Source organism: Panthera pardus, unplaced genomic scaffold (genome assembly GCF_024362965.1).
Source record: "Panthera pardus isolate Hobbes unplaced genomic scaffold, ASM2436296v1 HiC_scaffold_17, whole genome shotgun sequence".
In the NCBI taxonomy this organism is placed as follows: domain Eukaryota; kingdom Metazoa; phylum Chordata; class Mammalia; order Carnivora; family Felidae; genus Panthera; species Panthera pardus.
In genome coordinates, this window is record NW_026526732.1 from 126,585,350 (window position 1) to 126,606,217 (window position 20,868).

The window sequence follows — 20,868 nt, forward strand, 5'->3', positions numbered from 1 at the left end:
TTCTCAAAATAAATAAGTAGACATTTAAAAACTATATAAAAATAAAGTCTATGTAAAAATTTTTCTTTTAAATCTTACATTTTCTTTTGAAGTCACTGGGGAAGTTCACATATGGAAAGCATTTAGAAAAAGAACAAAACATTAGCTCTTTTACAAAATGTTTTTTACCTTTTGAAACATAAACTGATAATTCAGTTTATTCAGCAATGTTTATTTTCCTCCTGTTTATAGACCAGACAGTTAGGAATAAGATAATTCTTCACATGTGAAGCCATGAATTCTCTTGTAATAAAAAGTACCTTATATATATAGATGTGTATATATATATATGCACACACATATGTATACATGTATATGTTTATATATACATGCTATAGACTAATGATATTGTAAGTGAAACAGTTATAGTAACAGATTTCTGATAACTAGAGTCAACCTTACACTGCCTTAAACAAGATGAATATGTTTTCATCATTTGTGTAGCAACTTATATGTACGGACTTAAACCTGAAACTTAAATTTTTTATGTAGCAGAGGCAGAAGATTCTCACTGCTGATAATCTAAGTAAACTGAGCCAACAGAGATGGACTTTTGAGACTACCCAAGACAATGTTAAAAGATCAGATATTGATACAGTAGTATCCTCATGTCCACGGTAAAAAAGGAAGGCAGGATGATTTGTATCGGTTTTGCTTTTTTAATTGCCTTCTAATAAATATAAAGTGGAAATAATGAGTTCAGTTAAACATCTGAGAGAATATTATGCGACTGCCTTTTAATTTTATCAACATTATTTTATATTCTGCAATAGAGTTTGCATACTAGAGTGATTTGTCCTCAGTTTTGTTGACCCAGGCAGAATATTTGCCTGTAGACACAAGTATATGCTAACTTCTGAACAGCCCCAGGACAGCTCTCTCACTAAAAGTGCCTTCCAGTAAGCAGACCTCTAATGGATTTGAACCACAGGAGGCTTTTTCCCTCGTGTAAAATGTTCTAGTCAGTTTTACAGACACTTGTAATATCTGAATAAATGTGGATTCAACAACAGCAAAAGGAGCCACACTATCGTAAACATGGGCCATGGCTGTTAGTTACTGGCCCCCTGGCTCTCTCTTTACCTGACAACTCTCCTTGATTCTAGTTTAAGATTTGGCTTAGAGAAAAGTCGTTGAGTCACCTACTTTGGAATTTGAGCCCAGTGAAATGATAGGACCGACTGTTTTTATTACGTCTTTTTCTAAGGAGATCTCTGGGCATTCTTGTAGCTTGACAGGAAATTGTGTGACCTGCTGCACTCAATGGAGATAGAGTTCAGCTTTGTGACAAACTTAACTGAGAAGGTCTGTTCATCTGAGGCACATGCCACTGGAAATAGCCCTTCCTTGTATTAAGCAATAATCACTTGAAATTAAGTGGGTCATTGTCTTCCTGAGTACAGTTCTTCCTCAGAGTTAATGAAAAGGAAGTGATAGTCTCTCTCCATCTCTCTCTCCCTCTCTCTCTCTCCCTCTCTCTGTGTGTGTGTGTGTGTGTGTATATATATATATACATATATATATGTATATATAGCATCTATATGTGTGTATATATGTATATATATATATATACACACACCAGCCATCTATTGATGTGCGTGTATATACACACATGTATTAGAGTTTACATAGTATTCTCTTGTTAAGCATGTTAGATCCTAATAAACCTTTCTTTTAGATTTGCTAAAAAAAAAAAAAATATTGTGGAAAGAACCAAGGTCTTACCTTTTGGGAGCTATTCTCTAACTTTCTCCTATCTTCCTTTCCAGTAAAGTTAAAAACAAACTCTTTCGGCCTCCAGATGCTGGGTTAATGTAAACTTTTCATTTGTTGAAAATTTGAGACTTCCTTAGAAAGCATATCTGGTGTTGAACTGAACATAAAAGCATTAAATAAATAGCTCTTCTAAGTGGCTGAAATTATTTAATCCTATCCAAATATATTGGCTTTTGAGAACTGGGGTTGTTTTTTTTCCCCCCAGTTTTTATCTTTTAGTCAAATGATATTGATAATTGTTCTTATGTAATGTCTGTGTTGTGTGTGTTTTTAATCTCTATTTAGGTTGACCTGACAGTTCAAGAAAAGGAAAAATATCTTAATGTGTCTCGCTGGTTTTGTCACATTCAGCATTACCCAGGGATCAGGCAACATCTGTCCACTGTTGTCTTCATCAAGAACAGACTATATACTAATTCCCACTAGAAGCGATCCATGACATACAGAAGCGTGGTCACAAATATTTTAAATGGAAAGTATATTCCGGACCAGAGGACTAACGTAAATTGATACGCAGTCATTCTTTGTTTGCTGAGGTTGATAGAATAAACTTATATCCGAATGTTTTCTGTCTTCTTTAGTTGAAATTTTGCAGCTTTTATATGTAAAAATTCAACTGTCAAAACTTTGAGTTGAGATCAAGTTATAAATTACTTTGTTTTTATAGATGAAACTTATTTTAGTATATAAACTTGCAAATCAGTGGCTTAATCTTAAGAGAAAAAGTAGTCCTTTCAGTGGCTGACATATTTGACTATTTATTGACCTCTCCCTCATATTTTAAAATTCATTTTCCGCTTATGGATATTTACAGTAATTTGTTTACTAAAAACTATAATAAATTGTGCCAAGGATACAGAAAGGGAAGACAGATGGATTTGTTTTCAAATATTTATGTGAGCCAGTAAATGTGGTTGAAAAAATCTTTTTTGTTTGTTTCTTTCTTTCCTGTAGCCAGTATTCATTGAGGTGAAACTAACTACTGAACTGCCCTGGAGGGAGCTGGAATAAGATACATTCATTGGAGTTAATGGTTCTTTTGTTGTGGTTGGGCTTATTGGAATAGGCAGTGGCTAAAGACAAGAAGGGAAATTCTTGCTATCCCACCAATTTTAGGCCTGACAACTAGTAGGTTTTTCTGAACTAAGAGCCAACTCAGGCTGCTGTTGAAGCGCTGTAAAGAACAAAGAGGCACATTATTAACAGATCTATACATTTTATAACTTACTTGCTGGGTAAATAATCAATTACTGAGATCTAAAGAACTTATATTTCTAAATAATAAGAAAAATAGAGCCTTTGAGCACTTACTGTTTAATACTGTTATTTTGGTGCTGATGCTGAATCTAAGCGGTATACAGTTCAAAGGTCAAGTGAAAAAAGAGATTTGGGAAATATATAGCCCTTTGGTTGAGTTCTTTTATCACTTACTAGCTTTATGACCCAAAGCAAATCAGTTAACCATATTTCCTTATCTATAAAAATAAAGATCACTCACTTACAAGGATTAAATGAGGTAATATATGTGGAAAAGCCTAACATAGAGCCCATGTCTATCAGTAAAATTTTCTCTTTTTGTTTGTAAGACACCCCCCCCCCCCACCCCGCGCCTCCATTTTTGTCCTTTATGTTACTAAGTCAGGTTTAAGAGGCCAACTGTGGTGAGTGCTTTGTAAAATAGGACAGTTTTTATAGGATTAAATCTCAAAATGTATTGCCCTTAGGAACATTTTTAATTTTATAATACAGCCTTTAAATTAGAAGCTATAAACTTGTATTTGCACACTGAGACTAGAGGGCTCAAGTCAATCTTGGGAGTTCGTATGTGTGCCATAGAGGCAGACCCAGTCTGTGACATTTCGTTCAAACCACCACCCCAGCTGGGTCTGCCACAAGTATCCCGTGTCATGTTTTACTGCTGCAAATTCCTCCTTCCCCCCAATACTTCTCTCTTCTGCCCCCGGAACTGCTGGGGGAAGTAAGCAGGACAGACAGGATAGCTGAGAGATGGCTACCTAGCTTTCCCATTCCAGGCATCTCCCTCGTTCCCTTCAGGGTTAGGTCAGTTGTAAGGAAGCGGCAGGAGGACCCCTGTCTACCTCTTTGCCGAATGCCCCCTCCTCCCACATCTACCTCTTGAGTCCTTGGTACCCTTACGTCTGCTAGTCAGTTCTTTATGTAGGTGCATGGCATTGCTTCCACAGGTGTTATCTGGTGCTGCTAGGTACCAGGACTTTCCGTCACTAACTTGGGTCTTAGAGGATGAGAGAATGGCAGAAATGTAAAAGACCTGGCTCCAGTAAGCAAAGGTCAGATGATGTTCTCAGCATCTAAAATAGAAACAATTCGGGGTGCCTGGGTGGCTCAGTCGGTTAAGCGGCCGACTTCAGCTCAGGTCATGATCTCGCGGTCTGTGAGTTCGAGCCCCGCGTCAGGCTCTGGGCTGATGGCTCAGAGCCTGGAGCCTGCTTCCGATTCTGTGTCTCCCTCTCTCTCTGACCCTCCCCCGTTCATGCTCTGTCTCTCTCTGTCTCAAAAATAAACGTTAAAAAAAAAATTAAAAAAAATAAAATAGAAACAATTCATTTCCGTGTAGAAATATTGCAGTGCCTCCTAGGTCATTTCTGTCAGGTACTTCTCTGCCAGAAATGCCCGTCCCATCTCACCTGATACTCTCTTCAGTATTCAACTATGTCTCGTCCTCCTGAAAGTCAGGTCTATCCTGACTGACCCACCTCCCCATACCCCTGCTTCTGGCAGTTGACATTCTGGTACCATTAGGATTCTGTCTCTCTTCTGCCAGACTGTTAATTCCTTGGGAGCAGAGACTTCCCTTACATATCCATCCCTCAAAATAATGACTGGCATGCAACAACAGACGCTAGGCGTATGTTTGTTGAAAGACTATAGTATTATTTTAAGTCCATTTTGTACTGACCAAGAAAAGTCTGAGGGTGAGTTGCAATTAGGTACAGCTGTAAGTAGCAGAAAAACCAAGTAACATCATGAAAGTGGTTTGTTTCCTCTCATGTGAAAGAATGCACACAGTCCACAGTTGGTATCAGGCAGGCAGCTGCCATCTTTCTGCTTCTCGGTACTCAACAGGTAGTTTCCTTTCTCTCAATTTACAGTTCAAGATGGCTACCAGAGCCCCAGACATCAGGGTCCATGATCAAGAACCAGAGAAGGGGGAAGAAAGGAAGGGCAAAAAGACGGTCTTCTCCCAACTGAATCAACTGAAGGACCTTTCCTGGAAGCTTTATTCAGCACTATCTGTTTACATGTCTGGCCATCTGAGCTGGGAAGAAGGCCGGGAACCTAGTTCTCTGTCCCACACATTGTCATCCAGAATAAAATTGGTGCTCTGACAAGAAGAAGGGGTGAAAAAAGGATACTGGGCAGACAGCTAGTATCTGTCACAGGAAGTAGTGTTTAAATGGGGAAATACCTTCTGAGTGCCAAAGTGTAAAAGAAATTTTATTAGTAAATTGTTGACATTCCATGGATCATCAGTTTGCAAACAATTAGAATACAGTAAGTACTTTTCACTGAGCACAATTTCCATGGTTCAGAAGCTATTTCAGAGTTCTACAATACTCAAGAGTTACCAGGAGGGTCTATTAATGTACTTTTAATAATAATAGCTAACACTTATTGAGCATTTAGTATGTAGCAGGCAGACTTCTAAGTGCTTTAAGTGAATTCACTCCTTTAATGATTATTCTCTTTTTTGCAATTAATGAAACTGAGGCACAGATTTGTTAAGGAACTTACCCAGGATCACACAATCAGTATCGAGGAGCTGGGGTTCAGACAAACGTTTGGCTCAAACTTAACCTGTAAACTACTTTACCCGTGGACCAGTAAGTTTCTGCTTAAATCAACTTGAGAAATCAGTTTTTACCAACCTTAGGGGAAAAAGCTGCCCTCCTAAGCATTGGATAAAATAAATGAGTAACTTCAAGAATAAATGAGGTAGTTACACATTCTGAATATGCTTAAACTCATAGATCTGTACACTTCAGGTGGGTTAAATGGGTAAACTTTGTAATATGTGAGTTATAGCTCAGTAAAGGTTTTTTTTTGTTTACTCTAAGGCTGGAATCATAGGGGGAGCCTGGGTGGTTCAGTTGGTTAAACGTCTGACTCTTGATTTTTGGCTCAGGTCTCATGATCTCATGGTTCTTGAGTTCAAGCCCCACATCAGGCTCTGTGCTGACAGTGCAGAACCTGCTTGGTATTCCCTGTCTCCCTCTCTCTCTCAAAAATAAATACATAAACTTAAAAAAAAAAAAAAAAAAGAATGGAATTACGTATCAGCCTCACCATATAAGACCTTGAATAAGTCACTGAACATGAAATTCCTCTTAGGAAATAGAGATGAAAATTTCTGATCTCATTGTTTAATTTGCAATGATAATGTATAAAAAGTATATTGTATAGTGCCTAGCACACAGAAAGGGATCAGTACAATCTACTATGGAAAATTGTAAAATCATAACCTACAATTTTATAAAGTGAAATCCTTAATCTAATTCTTAAGTCTTTTCCCTTCTGCTGTCCCTGGGACACCTGTGCAACATGAGCCCATCTGAGAGAAGACAGTTGGGCAGAGCATCTTATGATTTTGGAAAACATGAATTTGTCATATTACTTACCAACTTAAAAATCTCTGCTCCTTACATCTTTCAAGCTGTTCCAAAAAGGGACCATACTATTCATTTTGTTTTGCTTTCTAAAAGATCAGTGAGACTCCTTTAAAAGAAAGTGGGGCAATCTTTGTGCATGTTATTTCTTCTGAAGAGTGTATGCCCCTTTCCAACCATTTTCTTTGATTCACAGAAGCCTGCATCACTGATAATTCAATAATCCCTCAAATATTTATTTAGCACCTACTATGTATCAGAAACCGCTAGTTCCTGAGGATGACAGTGGCATTAGTGCTTACATTTACAATCTAATGGTCTATGACCAAATTTCTGAAACAGCGTGTAAAGTTTCTTTGAGAGGCCGCCATCACTCAACATTGTTGGAAAGTAAATAAAAACAATCAGGTACCATTTACTGAATGTCTACTATGTTGCAGACTCTTTACTAGACACTACACATTCAGATTATCTCATATTAAGAAGTTAGGTTGGGGCATAGGCCAATCCACATGCTAACCAACACCTCACTTAAACTGTCATTGGAATGAGCAGGAATTGTACAATTTCAGAGTCAGAGGACATAGTCTGCCACCATAGTCTGTTACAGGGGTTGATTTGACTGCCCTGAGTGGACACATGGCCCTGTCTCCATATTCCACATGCAACTTTCAAGAACAGATAAAAAATTTCAAATAGGGAAGGGTCATTCTTCAGTCAAGAATCCATGGATTTTTCATTCATTAAAAATGAACACTGGTTTCAAAACACAGATATAGTAGGACTGGAGGCAATTTCTAAAGGTCATCTGACTTTAGGCACAGTTATATCCAAAGCTTCCAGATGTCATGAAATATTTTGTGCAGTTCTGTGGTTGTAAATCTCAAGTAGCTGCTGTCTCAGTATGGTAGGAAAATGTAACAGAGCTTCAAGAATGACCTAATCACCTATCCGTACCTGACTTTCTGGTTGAAACTCCACTCCCTCCTCATCCAAATTCAGAAATAAGATTATTGCACTTAACAGAGGTTCTTAACAGATATGTGGACATTCTCATTTTTACTCCTTGTTAAATGGACGTCCTCCATTGGCTCCACCCAACTAAATGTGAAGCCATAGTTAACTACAGTCAGTGAGAAGCTCATAAGGTCTTCTGCAAGGATGAAAGCAGGAAGGTAGGAACAGAATGAACAGGAAGATCACCTCCTGCCAGTGCATCATATGAGAGCCCTGCTAAAAGTCCTTCCAGAAAAGCCTGAAGATACGTTGATAAAAATTTAAGCAGACCTATCATTGGGAAAGAATAGAACTCTATTACAATCAGGTACAGGTGCATCCCACTGTAAGATCGAACACGCAACTATTGGACAAGTAGTCAAATTAGAATTATTGTGAAGTATAGCTTTTTCATTTATATATTTTTTTCCATTTAACTTCATTCCTTTTAAAAAAAAAAAGTCAGATGTTACCTGAACTTTGATATTAATCTAGCTTTGGCAGAGATGTGGTGGTTTAATGGATTAGAGCATTTAGCTTTTTACCCCAGAGAGCAATATTTCTTCTTTCTCTCCATAATTAGATAATCTGCCCCTACCCATTACCAGGGCACTAAATTTCAAGTTCTCCATACACCTGAGCAGGCTGCTACATATCTGGCCATCTTAATTTTAGTCTTGATTTATTGAAGCTGAATTACATTTCTAACTTCCTGGAGCTCTGGGTGAATTTTATTGCAAAAGCAATGGGGAGAAAGTTACCATCATATATCTCTCTTGCTGGGCAGAGCTTTTAGGTACACAAGGGGCTCTGTATCCCACTGCTCCATGTCTTATATGCTGAATTTATAACACTTTGAAGCCCAGCTCTAGGGTTACATACAGGCATATCAGAGATGAGATGGGGAATTTGATTTTGCAATAATGATTACTTGTTGCTGAAGCCCACATTCCTGCAGGCTCTGCCTTTATTCCCAATACTAGTGGTGAATAAAACCAATTCCAACTGCTACCTAATCTAGCAAAACTCATCTTTCACTTACGAGAGAGGCCAAAAGAAGGTAGACGGGAAGTCAGGAGCATTTGAGATGTTGGCTAGTTTTACTATTACGTCTCAAGGATTTCTGATTCCATTATCGTGATTCCTTTAGGAATATTTTAATCTTTTAAACTTTCATTTCTTTGTGGGGAGAATGAAAGCTTTGCATCTTTTCCGGCCTGGTGAGTTAATGTGATGGCTCATTCGTGCTGTCTCTTCCACTTCAAAGAGACTGGGTCCCTAGGGCTAGCCAATTGTATTATGGATCCCGCAGATTTGGCTTGCCATTCCTGCTGAGTGTCATCTGCCCTCAGTCTTGCGGTGGGTAATTTTTGTCCTCCCTAACATCATCTGCTTGAGAAATTTGTGCCTGGCAGGCCTGTCTGTCCAAGTTAAGCTTGAAATACAGTAGCCACACAACTAATTTGACAAGGCATAGCTCTAAACAATAAAGCCACAGGCTTGCTTTGACCAAGACCACAAACTTCCAGCCATCTGATTACCAAGTCCCAAGTTTCTTTGGTGCGGTCCATGAGCTAGTCTGTTCATGTCATATAGGCTGTCCTTCCTCTACTGCCTCATTTTTCCGGAACTTCTACAACACACACACCTTATCTTAAAGTCAGTTAAGAGATTTTTAACCCTCTGGTTGGCCTCATCCACTTGGCAGTTTCTAACTGTTTTCAGCATTTGACTTGAGCCCTGTCACTTGGATAAAAGAATCTAAGAGTTGACTATCCTTGCCAGAAGTTTGGGGAATGCACGATAGACATTGCACTAAAGCAGTGGTTCTCAGACTTTAGCGTGCGTGGTAAATCACCTAGGACTTCTATACAAGTTGCTGGGTCCCAATCTGTGTTTGCGTGGTTCAAGAGGTCTGTTGTGGTTGGCCCTACCCCGAGGACCCCGGTACGACACTTGTCCAAAGATTGGGTGACAGTAGGCATAGAGCAGCCTGGTCACTCAATGATGGGTGCTTTTGTCCTTTGGCATGGCTGAGTCGAATTTTCTGAAGGTGTGGCCAGCATGGGGATGGAGCACTCTACATTCTGATCCATTGGCCCTATCACAGGAGCACGTCCCTCTCATGGTGGCTCTGCAGTAAAGCACCACATGCACTCCAAGCGATGTATCTACACCAGAAGCATCCATCCGTAGGGGCAACAAGCAGGATTCAGTACTAGACTATGGAGTGGCTGTCCCCCGGAAGATGGTGGATATCAAAGCACAGCATGCTGCTTCCACCAAATGGCCTCTCAAGCCTGGTGTGCCAGGTGCATTCCCAAAACTTCATGAGATGCAGTAATATTTACCATCTTACCTCAAAAGACCCTCTAATCTTTCCTTCTCCTTTGCTTTCAGTCGTTTCTTCCATTTTTAATTGTTTTCATCCTCCTCAAAAATAGGTTAGACAGAAGAGGATAAACAGTGATGTCAACAGAGAATGTTCCAGAGGAAAATCTTGTGAAATAGATATGATAAAAAGCAAAATAGATTTAGGAAGTCCCCCCCCCCCCACCCCCCAGCGATGCCTCTAAGGATGGGCTTATACCAAGGAATGAATTTCAGTGTTGTTCTCAATATGTATATAATTAAGTGCTCATTTTATTTCTATTTTCTAATTTTCATAAGATTCAATATGGATTTAGCAAATACTACCCCGAAGTCAGAACTTTACTCCTATTAAATTAACATTATTTCCATGATTTAGATATCTTAACTCTCATAAAGCACAATAACTGGAAAAATCCTTTTGTATTTATATGGTCTGAAACTGTCTGATATTGAGCCTCTGGAAAATGATCTTGGATCGTGTAAATATGAAGGTGGGAATACCTGCTCTTAAAAACACAGAAGTACTTAATGTATGATTCCATGCATATAATATTTTTTAAAAAGACAGAATTTTAGAAATGGAGGATATATTATAGGTTGCCAGGGATTGGGATGGGGACAGAGAGGAAGTTGGTTGTGGTTACAAAAAGGCATCATGGGCTGTCCTTATGGGTTTGAAACTGTTCACTATCTTGACTGTGATAAAATTATATAGAGCCAGAGGCGTCCGAGTGGTTCAGTTGGTTAGGCATCCGACTTCAGCTCAGGTCATGATCTCACAGTTTGTGGGTTCGAGCCCTCGTCGGGCTCTGTGCTGACAGCTCAGAGCCTGGAGCCTTCTTCAGATTCTGTGTCTCCCTCTCTCTCTGCCCCTCCCCCACTCACACTGTCTCTCTCTCTCTCTCTCTCTCTCTCTCTTTCAAAAAGAAAAACATTTTTAAAAAATTTTCAAAATTGTATAGAGCCAAATACACGCACACTCTCTGTCTCTCTCTCTCTCTCTCTCTCTGTCTCTCTGCCTCTCTCTCTCTCTCTCTCTCTCTCTCTCTCACACACACACACACACACACACACACACACACACACACACACACCATCAATATAAGAAAATGGGAAACCTGAAAGATTGGTGAATTGAATCAATGTCAATATCCTGTTTGTGATATTAACATTTGCAAACCATTACCACTGAAGGAAAACCAGGTGGAGTGTACAAGGAATCTCTCTGTATTATTTCTTACAACTGTGTGAGAATCCATAATTATCTCAAAGTTTCATTTAAGAATACAGAAAAATCTCATCAAACCAGACAGCAAGAGGTAATACCAGACCTTTGGCAGGATGATATAGGGTCCAAGCAGCCCTAATCCTAGCTGAAGTTTCCCGATGCAACAGCACTGCTAATGTGACTCTTTTCTGACTCCTTGTTATGAACCTAACCATCCCAGAGAACAACATAACTCAGTAGTAGGTAGAGCAATACAATAAAACAGCTGGAACTTGTATCTACAGATTATAAGCAACAGAATTGCAGAAAAGTAATTGTACAGTATTTTAATATTGTTCCCTCTGGTAGATTGTACCCTCACTGAGAGAAGGAAAAGGCTGAACGGTCTTGCTCACTGCTATATCTCAGCTCCTAGCACTTCACTTGGTACATAGAAAGTGCTCACTACATGCTTGTTAAATGTGTTGGAATGAAGTTTACAGCCCATCTGCCCTTTTAGAGGTCAAATGGCTTCTCTCTTCCCTCCTTCCCAATCTCCCTTCCCCACTCTCTACTCACCCATGTAAATGCATGCAGAGAGACCAAGGTTGTTTCTGCCACACGCAAGCTGGGCAGTCATTTAACCTCTCTGTCTCTCAGCATCCTCATCTGTAAGATGGTAATAATAACAGCAGTATCTGCTTCAAAGGACTGACATGAGAGTTAAATGAATTAATATGTGTAGAGCACTTACAACATTATCTGGCAAACCATGGTTGCCACGTAGGTGTCTGTTCAATTGCAACACAATTCTGACACTGATTACCAGAGTTAGCTTAGACCCCACAGGTAAAGGACACCATCCTCTACAAGACTGCCCTTACTTCAGACACCAGGCACAAGCTCCAGGTTCCCAAGCTACCCATGTTAGCTGTCTACAAATTTTGGAGGTGCCCACTCTATCCCCTCAGGTTCAGTAATTCACTAGAATGGTCCTTGGAACTCAGGAAAGTACTGTACTTAGGATTGTAGTTCTGTTGTAAGGGATACAAATCAGGACCAGCCAAAGGAATACATGCATAAGGTGAGACCTGGGAGGGTCCCAACAGGAAGCTTCTATATCCTCCGTATACCTCACCCTCTAGGCACATCAGGGGGAGATTGCCAAGTAGGAAGCTCACCAGGGCTTGTACAGGTTTTATTTGGGTTTCATTACTTAGACATGGATGCTTGAATCATTGGCCACGTGATTGAACCCCCTTGCCAGGACCCACCCCCCTCCCCCCAGAGGTCAGACTGATATTTACATGGCTCAGAGCCCCAACCCTCTAATCACACAGTGGTCTTTGAGCTCCCATCCTGAAACCATCTAAGGGCCTTTGAGAGTCACCTTGCTAGCATAAACTCAGGCCACCATGAATAACAAAGTGAATATCTAAAGTGAGATATTCCAAAGATTTAGAGGTTATCTCCAAGGAACCAGGAACAGAGATCAGCCAAATCCTTTACTATACACCATAAATAAAGTTTACTGAGTTGAAGAGGTGGAGGGGTAAGGAAGGGAGCGCTCAAAGGGAAGAAGCAGAAATATTCCTGGCACAGCCATGGCACAGTAGAAAGACCCCCTAGCTGACTGGGCTTCGCTGTATTGTAATGCACCAGCCTGGTCATCTAGGCTGATGGTCATGGACCATCTGTCCATGGTTCCGCTCTTTGGTAGCTGTGATGTCATCCTGTGGGAGTACCCGGATCATTGTAAGCCATCTTAAATCCTGTCGATGACAGGGAGGGCATAATTGAAACACACAATTTAATGGATTTATTTATTTACCTACTGTTTCTCAAAATTGTATTATTTCTCACAGAATTCATTATTTCTCACAATACAGATCAGGCAGCTTTCTGGCTTCATGTGGTGGTATCAGTTTCACTGCAGATGGTGCAACTGCATTCAAAAGGCTGATGGTCGGGATGAAGGAACCAAGAATGGCTCCCTCATATTTCTGCGGCCTGGTGCTGACTGCTTGGTGCCTTAGTTCTCACTCACACAGCCTCTCTTTACATGTGCTGTCTCAGTTCTCAGGGCAGGAGACCCTGGACTTGCTGACAAGAGAGCAAAAGTAGAAACCACCAGGTGTCTCAAGGGCCTAAACCGGCACAGCATTTTTTTTCCCACCATGTTCTATTCGTCAAAGCAAGTCAAAGAGCCAGTCCAGATTCAAGGGGATAGGAAACAAACTCCAGGTCTTGAGGGGAAGAGAGAAGCATGTTGCATGTATACACAGGGAGGGAAGGAATCACTGCAGTCATCTTTGGAGGCTCTCTACCGTATCCTCTGAACCTCAGTTTACTCATCAAAATGGGTATTTTAATAGCTACCTCAACTAGATTCATGAAAAGATTAAGAGACATGGGGAAGATGGTATGTGATAACATTTTATAAATTGTAAAGTCCTAAAAAAGTACAAGATATTTTAGTGGTGGGTGATACAGGTGGATTGTAAGAATGAGAAGAGATTATACCAGGCTTTAAAAGGAGATAAGAAGGTTGTTGTAATCATAATAACATTTATTGAGCATTTGGTTTGTGCCAGGCATTGTACTAAGTGCTTTATAGGTATTATCTTTTTTAATCATCACAACCTCATAAATGGATATTTTATTGCCATTTGACAGGGAAGGAACTGCAGGCAAATGGCAGAGCCAGAGCTTCAACCCAATTCGGTCTGGTTCTAAAGTCTTAACTACTGCACCTAGAATTCTTCTATCACTTAAATCATAATCAATCGGCAGTTGGGTAAGGGGAGGTAGGAGCTACCCCGGAACTACTGAAACAGAACTTTTGAATATGGAACCCAGGATCTGCATATGTAACAGCCACATTAATGTGGAAGAAGCATTAACCTTCCATAGTGAGCCTTTTCAGATTTTTCAGTAATTCAAAGACACTAAATGTTCCTTTATTTTCTTGAGAAAGAGAGTAAGAGGGAAATTGGAGGAGGAGCAGAGAGAGAGACAGAATCAGAAGCAGGCTCCAGGCTCTGAGCTGTCAGCACAGAGCCCAAAGGGAGGCTCGAACCTGTGAACTGCAAGGTCATGACCTGAGCCGAAGTTGCATGCTTAACCAATTGAGCCACCCAGGAGCCCCAGTTATTCAAAGACACGAGAAGACAAGCTATGAGAGGAAATTTGGGTTTGCAGGTACAGAAGAAAACTTGAGTAAGAAAAGTACCTAGAAGGGGGGAGAACAGTGAAGGGCTTTAAAAATAATTATATTTTCTAGAGGTTGATGCTAAAGCTAGGGAAATGAAAGTGAGACTAGAAAGGTTACAAACCAGAGGCAACAACTTGGAATTAACCAGCTGTACATTTCATGTATTAATCCATCTATTTTATGTCTCTGCCTTTGGGCTTGTTGTTTCCTCTGCTAGAAAACCACAAGTTCCATCTTCTTCTCACATACCCTGATTGACATTTCTTCATTTCAGGTCTGAGGACAAATAGGTTGCCTCCTCTGGGAAGTCTCTCCTGGCCACCTCCCACCCCCCGGGGTGTCCCACATGTGCTGCACCTTCCTCCATGCTATTATTTGTAGGATTTACACTTTAAATGTTGGTTTATGTTTCTTCAGCACTCGACTGCAAGACCCTTGACAGTAAGGACTGTACAGAAAGTGGGGGGGCTGGGGAACAAGTGAAAGCATAGAGATGATTCCTAGAACCACTGGATGAACACAGGAGGTGAAGGAGCCATTGCAAAGTGCACATTGTCTGCACAAAGACTTGTTGAGGCTTCAAGGTGAACTTTATGGAGTTTAACAAAGAGCAGCAATTAGATATATGCATCCCCAAAGCTGACACTTCATGAACACAATTCAAAGCAGCCCAGCAAATCTTTCTCTTTCATAATTACATGTATTTCCTCTTAGACCATATAATACACAACCGGTTGATATTTCACAAACGCAAATGCCAAGAACAAATTTGTTTTTTCTTCACAGCGGCACGGATGAGGCTAAGTGATTAGACTTAGACTCAAGTTACTTAACCTTTAACCCTATTTCTTCATTTGTTATAAAGAAATGATAAAATCGTTTCCCTGAGTTGCTAACATGACCAAACGCGGCAACGCACGTCAAAATGCTTTATAAAATATTGGTGGCAGGTATAACAGAGATAATATACTTCTACTACTACTAATATTGATATTATTCTGCGGCTGTATCTTCTCTCTTTCAATCTCCCTAATCCAGAATAAATTCCAGCCAGTTTAAGGTGCAATAACAGACGTTCACTCTAATTTTCAGGCAAATTCCAATTCCGCCAGCATCTGCCCTAACCCAGCATGGCGGCATCGGCTTCTTCAAGTTTACAACTCTGGCTACCCAAACACAACTTGTTGCCCGCCGAGTGGACTCAGCTTCCCGTATGCCCTTTGATGACGCTTCAAGCCTGCGCCCGGAAGGCGGGCAGTTCAGGTCTGCGCAGGCGCAACGCGGAGGCGGGTGGGCGGAGCAGGTCGCGATGAGTGGCGGAGGGACGGAGACGCCTGTGGGTTGTGAGGCCTCCCCGGGCGGCGGCGACAAGAAAAAGGACTCGCTGGGGACCGCGGGCTCTCCAGCGCACCTCATTATCAAGGGTACGGAGTAGTGGGGCTGTCGCTCTGGTGGATCCCGGCGCTGCTCCACCTCCGGGGCGGCGCCCTCTGACCCGGGCCGCTCCCTGGGGCACCCCCCGGCTGCAGGGCGGCCTCGCGTTCGTGGGAGGTAGGGGGAGTCGTGGCCGGAGTCCGCATGGTTCCCCACGCCAGGTGCCTTCCAATAACAACCAGCCAACTCAGCCCCTGTTACTACTTCGAAAAACCCGCGGACGTGAGTCTTGAGGCCCGCCCCCTCTCCCCTTTCCCAAGCCCCGGACCTTTGGGCGCAGAACTTCTTTGGACGCCGCCTCTTGATGGTGCTGTAACGCGTAGATACAGCATCGGGCTTAGGGGTCGAGAAGGGTCTGCTCCCTCAGTCAGGTCGTTTAGGAGTTGGGTGACTTTGGTTCGGCCGCTTTACCTACTCTGCCCCTGTGTGCCCCTGGGTCATGCAAGGAGTAAATGAGATATACGAAAGCATCTTAAAACATGAAAGCGCCATATACAGCTACAGATGTCCATTTGGTTTGTCGGCTTTACGCTGGGAGAGGGTTACAACCTGGATTCTCACAGAACTTGAGTAGGTTTGATTCCCAAAGCTCACAACAACCCTGTTTTCCCGTAGCAGGATCTTTGCCGGTTAAATACTGCACTTTCTCATCCTCGTCCTTTCTTAACCCTGTGCTGGTCCTGTCTGTCCCAACATCTTGCAGCGTTGAACACCCCCACTCCCCCCGTAGGATTCCGGAGTCCTTCAGCACCACCCAGGGAACGACATCCTTCGGTTGCTGCTTATTTTAACCTTATCTGTCAAGATTGTAGACAGCCCCCAGCACGGCTGGCTGTGGCTATTTGTAGACTTCATGTTGTCTCTTAAGTCTAATTAGGAGTGTTGAGAGTGGTGCGTGGGTGTTAGGGCTAAATTATAAATGTTTTTATGTGCGATCTAAGTGAACTGCTACTTAAAAATGTTTTAAATTGCGGTGAAATACATATAAAGTTTATCTGAACCATTTTTAAATGGACAGTGTTGTGCCATTAGTACATCCCTATTGTTGTGCATCCATCACCACCGTCCATCTCCATAACTTTTCATCCTCCCGAACTGAAACTCATTGTAGGGATGAAACACTGACTCCCCATCTGACCCTTTCCTCCAATCCCTAGCAACCACCATTCTACTTTCTGCCTCTGTGTGACTGCTTTAGATAATTCATATACATGAAATCTTACAGTGTTTGCTCTTTTGTGACTGGCTTATCTCACTTTGAATAATGTCCTCAACGTGTCCTTTATCCACTTTGTAGTCTGTGATGGAATTTCCTTCCCTTTAAAAGCTGAATAATATTCCATTGTATGTCTATACCACATTTTCTGTATCCATTCGTCTGTGGATGGACCCTTGGGTTACTTCCACCTTTTGATTTTTGTGAATATTGCTGTGAACATAGGTATGCAAGTAACTGTTTGAGCCCTTGCTTTCAGTTCTTTCGAGTATATGCCCAGAACTGGAATTGCTGGACCAAATGATAATTCTATTTTTAATTTTTTGAGCAATCACCATACTGTCTTCCATAGCGACTGCACTATTTACAGTCTCACGGGGCACAAGGGTTCCAGTTTCTCCACATCCTCACCAACACTTGTTATTTTCTGTTCTTTGGTAGTGGCCCTCCTAATGGGTATGAAGTAGTGTCTTGTAGTTTTGATTTTCATTTTCCTAATGATTAGTGATGTTGAGCATCTTTTTATGTGCTTATTGGCCATTTGTATGTGTTCTTTGGAGAAATGTCTGTTGAAGTCCTGTACCCGTTTTTTGATCAAGTTTTTGTTGTTGAGGTAGAAATTCTCTGTATAGTCTGGATATTAACCCCTTTTCTCATGGATGATTTGCATATATTTTCTCCCATTCCATGGGTTGTCTTTTTCATTGTTGATTTTATCCCTTCATACACAGTTTTGTTTTGTTTCTTTCATGTGTTACTTTAAAAAAAAAAAAAAGATTATTCAGGGTAGATTTTTTCAAGTTAATCGAAAAGTGAGTTTTAATTAAAAATATGTCTAGAATTTTCTTGGCTTTTTTATGGAACCATTCACTCTTCATTCTGAAAGTCTATTTTTAGTTCATCCTTACTTGAAGACCATTGGTTCTGAACAGATCATTGTTGAATTTTATTGCGAGAATTAGTGAAAAGGAAATAAATAAATGATTTCACTGCTTATGCCCTGGGTCTGTAAGGGTTTGTGGCCCAAGGGTTTGTGGCCCATGGGTGGGGGTTAGGAGGTAAAGAGTGGGAAATAGGAAGGGCTTCCTGAACTTTTTTTTACTGAAGAGTAAAGTGTTAGCAATTAAGAAAAGAGGGCAAGGGTATTTTGGACTTAGTTTGCAACAGCCTGAGCAAAGGTGTGGAGGGCTCAAACAGCATGGCCATGTTTGGGAAATTACATATATTGCTACAAAGTGACTCTCAGAGAGGTGGAGTTTGGTGGAAATCAGACAGTAGAGGACTTCTTGCCTTAGATTGGACTTTTTCTTAAATTAGGAAACTAACCAGCAAGTATGAGAATCATGTGGTTAGATTTGTATTTTTTTTAATTTTTTAAAAATGTTTTATTTATTTTTGAGAGACAGAGTGTGAGTGGGGGAGGGGCAGAGAGGGAGAATCAGAAGCAAGCTGCAGGCTTTGAGCTGTCAGCACAGAACCCAGCATGGGGCTCAGACCCATGAACTGCAAGATCATGACCTGAGCTGAAGTTGGACACTTAATCGACTGAGCCACCCAGGCACCCCAGATTTGTATTTTAAATAAAGCACTCAGGCAGATAACAGTGGATCCTCATCTTGTGGATTAGGTATTTGTGAATTTGCCTAATTGCTAAAATGAATTTGTAACTTCAATATCAATATTGATGATGCTTTCATGGTCATTCCCACATGCACAGAAGAGAGAAAAATTTGAGTTTTTCTACATGCACATTTGTAGTTGAGGCTGAACAAGGCAACCCTTTGCTTTTTGTTTTACCTCTCATACCGTAAATGGGTCCTTTTTGCTTTTTATTTAGTATATTTTTCACATTTTTGTGCTTTTGTTGCTGATTTTGCTTTTTCAAGTGATCCCCAATGTGTAGTGCTGAGTTTTCCCTAAGTACACACATATTCTGTTGTGTACCTTACAGAGAAAACACTGTAGAAGACAAGTTTCTTTCAGGTATGAATTACAGTGCTGTTTGCTGTGAGACAAATGTGAATTAGTCAACAGTCCACAATAAGGAAGGAGATTCACCAATTTGTGCGTTCGGCCATTCCAGAAAGTGCCAAAGCAACATTCATAGTGTGTGATGAAGTGATGGGAAAGCAGCTAAATTTGTACATTCTTGAGATGATTGACCGAGCATAGTGGACAGCATTGTCGTAAAGCTGAAAGCCACAGAAATTTATGGTCAGTTGTGTAAGGTCAGGAAAACGTTCAACTCTTCTGTCTAGTGCTAGCCATACTTTCAAAGGTGGTACAGGATGAAAGTGTTCAGCTTGCAGGTGAAGTAGGTTATGCAGGTCAAGGGGCTGTGGGAGAACTTTAAGAATACCTGGTAAGTGTTATACACAGAAAAGGATTCTATTGGAAGAGCAGATGGTAAACACTAAGAGTTGGGGCGCCCAGGTGGCTCATTCGGTTGAGCATCCGACTTCAGCTCAGGTCATGATCTTGAGGTTCGTGGGTTCGAGCCCTGTGTTGAGCTCTGTGCTGACAGCTCGGAGCCTGGAGCCTGCTTCCGATTCTGTGTCTCCTTCTCTCTCTGCCCCTCCCCCTCTTGTGCTCTGTCTCTATCAAAAATAAATAAAATATTTTTAAAAAACTTAAACGCTGAGAGTGGCATGTTTCACAAGGATGTTGGAAAACAAACCTGTGTGACACAAGTGGCATTTTGGTTTGACAAAAAAATGTGACCAGAAGCTTGCAGGAACCCAACTTTGTATTTCCTGGAGGACCAGTAGTTCAACGCTTGCTAGTTTAGTGTTGGAGGCAACTGTGTAAACATTGCTACTGGGAATGACAAGAACTGACTCTGTGTGGAGTGGGTTATAGAGAAAAGTGACTAGTTAGTTCAAATAGTCCTAGTGAGACAAGCAGGGATGAAAAAGAGGGAGTGGTTTTGAGACCTGATAAGGAAGAAGAGCATCTTTTTGGTGATGCCGTGGGAGTTATCAGAAACAATTGCAGTAAATTGTTCCTTATGATATTACAATAAAGGCCTGGAAATTCAGGGCCAGAGGAGAAACTTCTTCTGTTAGATAATGAGAGCTCTACAATTGACCATATTTCTCCATGTTCCATAGCCACATGGCATATTGATCTTCCATTAAAGTGCTTATTTTTCTCTGTCTTTTGTGTGAAGGGGTATTTGTCCAACACTCATATTAGAGGGTGAACTTTTGGAGGATGAAAGATTATTTTACCTTATATATCAAACAACAAAAGAATGCTTTGCAGGGTTAGGGTTGAACTTACGCGAAACTCTGTAGCTTACATTTACATGATCAGACTTAGAGAATTTGTCCTTGGGACTCCTGAATTATTATTATATGCTTGCTTTGTTGTTGTAATGTTACAACAAAAATATTTAGTGGCTTAATTTCTGTAGTAACATGTATGTTCTCTGCAAGTCTTTACTATCTTAAATTTTGGGGTACAGTTTTGGAAGTGATCACTATCCATTTCTAAACAGAATTGAATTCTCTCTCCAAAGGCCACCTAAATTCTATCAGGCTGCAGAAGATCTCCCCAAATCAACAAAGCCTAATAGCTTCTCATCATATAGAAAAATACATGTTAACCCGCATATCCTCTGTGGGTGATACAAATAATGTTGTCTCTGAGATACTAATTGGAGGAGAGAGATAATTTCCGGACAATATAGTAAGTAGTAGGATAGAAGTAATTGCCCCGGGTGCTTTGGGAGGCATAAAATAGGGGCACTCCTTGAAACCTTGGAGGAAGCTGAATAGAACAAACGAAAATTTCAAGGAAGTGTGATGTCAGCGGTTTGGAAGGAAGAGCAGGGATTCAGGAAGGTTCCCGGTGGTGACGAGAGCACGAGCTGTGACAAGGATGCATGAGATAGCGCAGTGTGTTTGGAAAACCGCCAGTCGTTCAGAGTTGTCAGCATGGGGGGAGATGAGGCTGGAACCAGGCA

At 41.1% G+C, this 20,868-nt stretch overlaps 2 protein-coding genes across 4 annotated transcripts in view; both read left to right on the forward strand.

Moving 5' to 3' along the window:
* EEF1E1 (eukaryotic translation elongation factor 1 epsilon 1) overlaps nucleotides 1-20,868 on the forward strand; it is a 41,413-nt gene that overhangs the window by 18,914 nt on the left and 1,631 nt on the right. Inside the window, exon 4 of one of the 3 annotated variants that reach the window (XM_019419791.2) lies at nucleotides 15,344-15,514. In XM_019419791.2, coding sequence (XP_019275336.1) covers nucleotides 15,344-15,475 — 132 coding nt within the window. In that variant the 3' untranslated portion in view covers nucleotides 15,476-15,514. Of the gene's footprint in view, nucleotides 1-531; nucleotides 1,502-2,100; nucleotides 2,378-15,343; nucleotides 15,515-20,868 lie in introns of those variants that run through there. The other 2 variants (XM_019419790.2, XM_053904917.1) reach the window with 2 other exon arrangements.
* Nucleotides 15,525-20,868, forward strand: part of BLOC1S5 (biogenesis of lysosomal organelles complex 1 subunit 5) — a 45,490-nt gene continuing 40,146 nt past the window's right edge. The window contains exon 1 of the mRNA XM_019419789.2: nucleotides 15,525-15,675. Within this exon, the coding sequence (XP_019275334.1) occupies nucleotides 15,561-15,675 (115 nt within the window). The 5' untranslated portion in view covers nucleotides 15,525-15,560. The remainder of the gene's footprint in view (nucleotides 15,676-20,868) is intronic.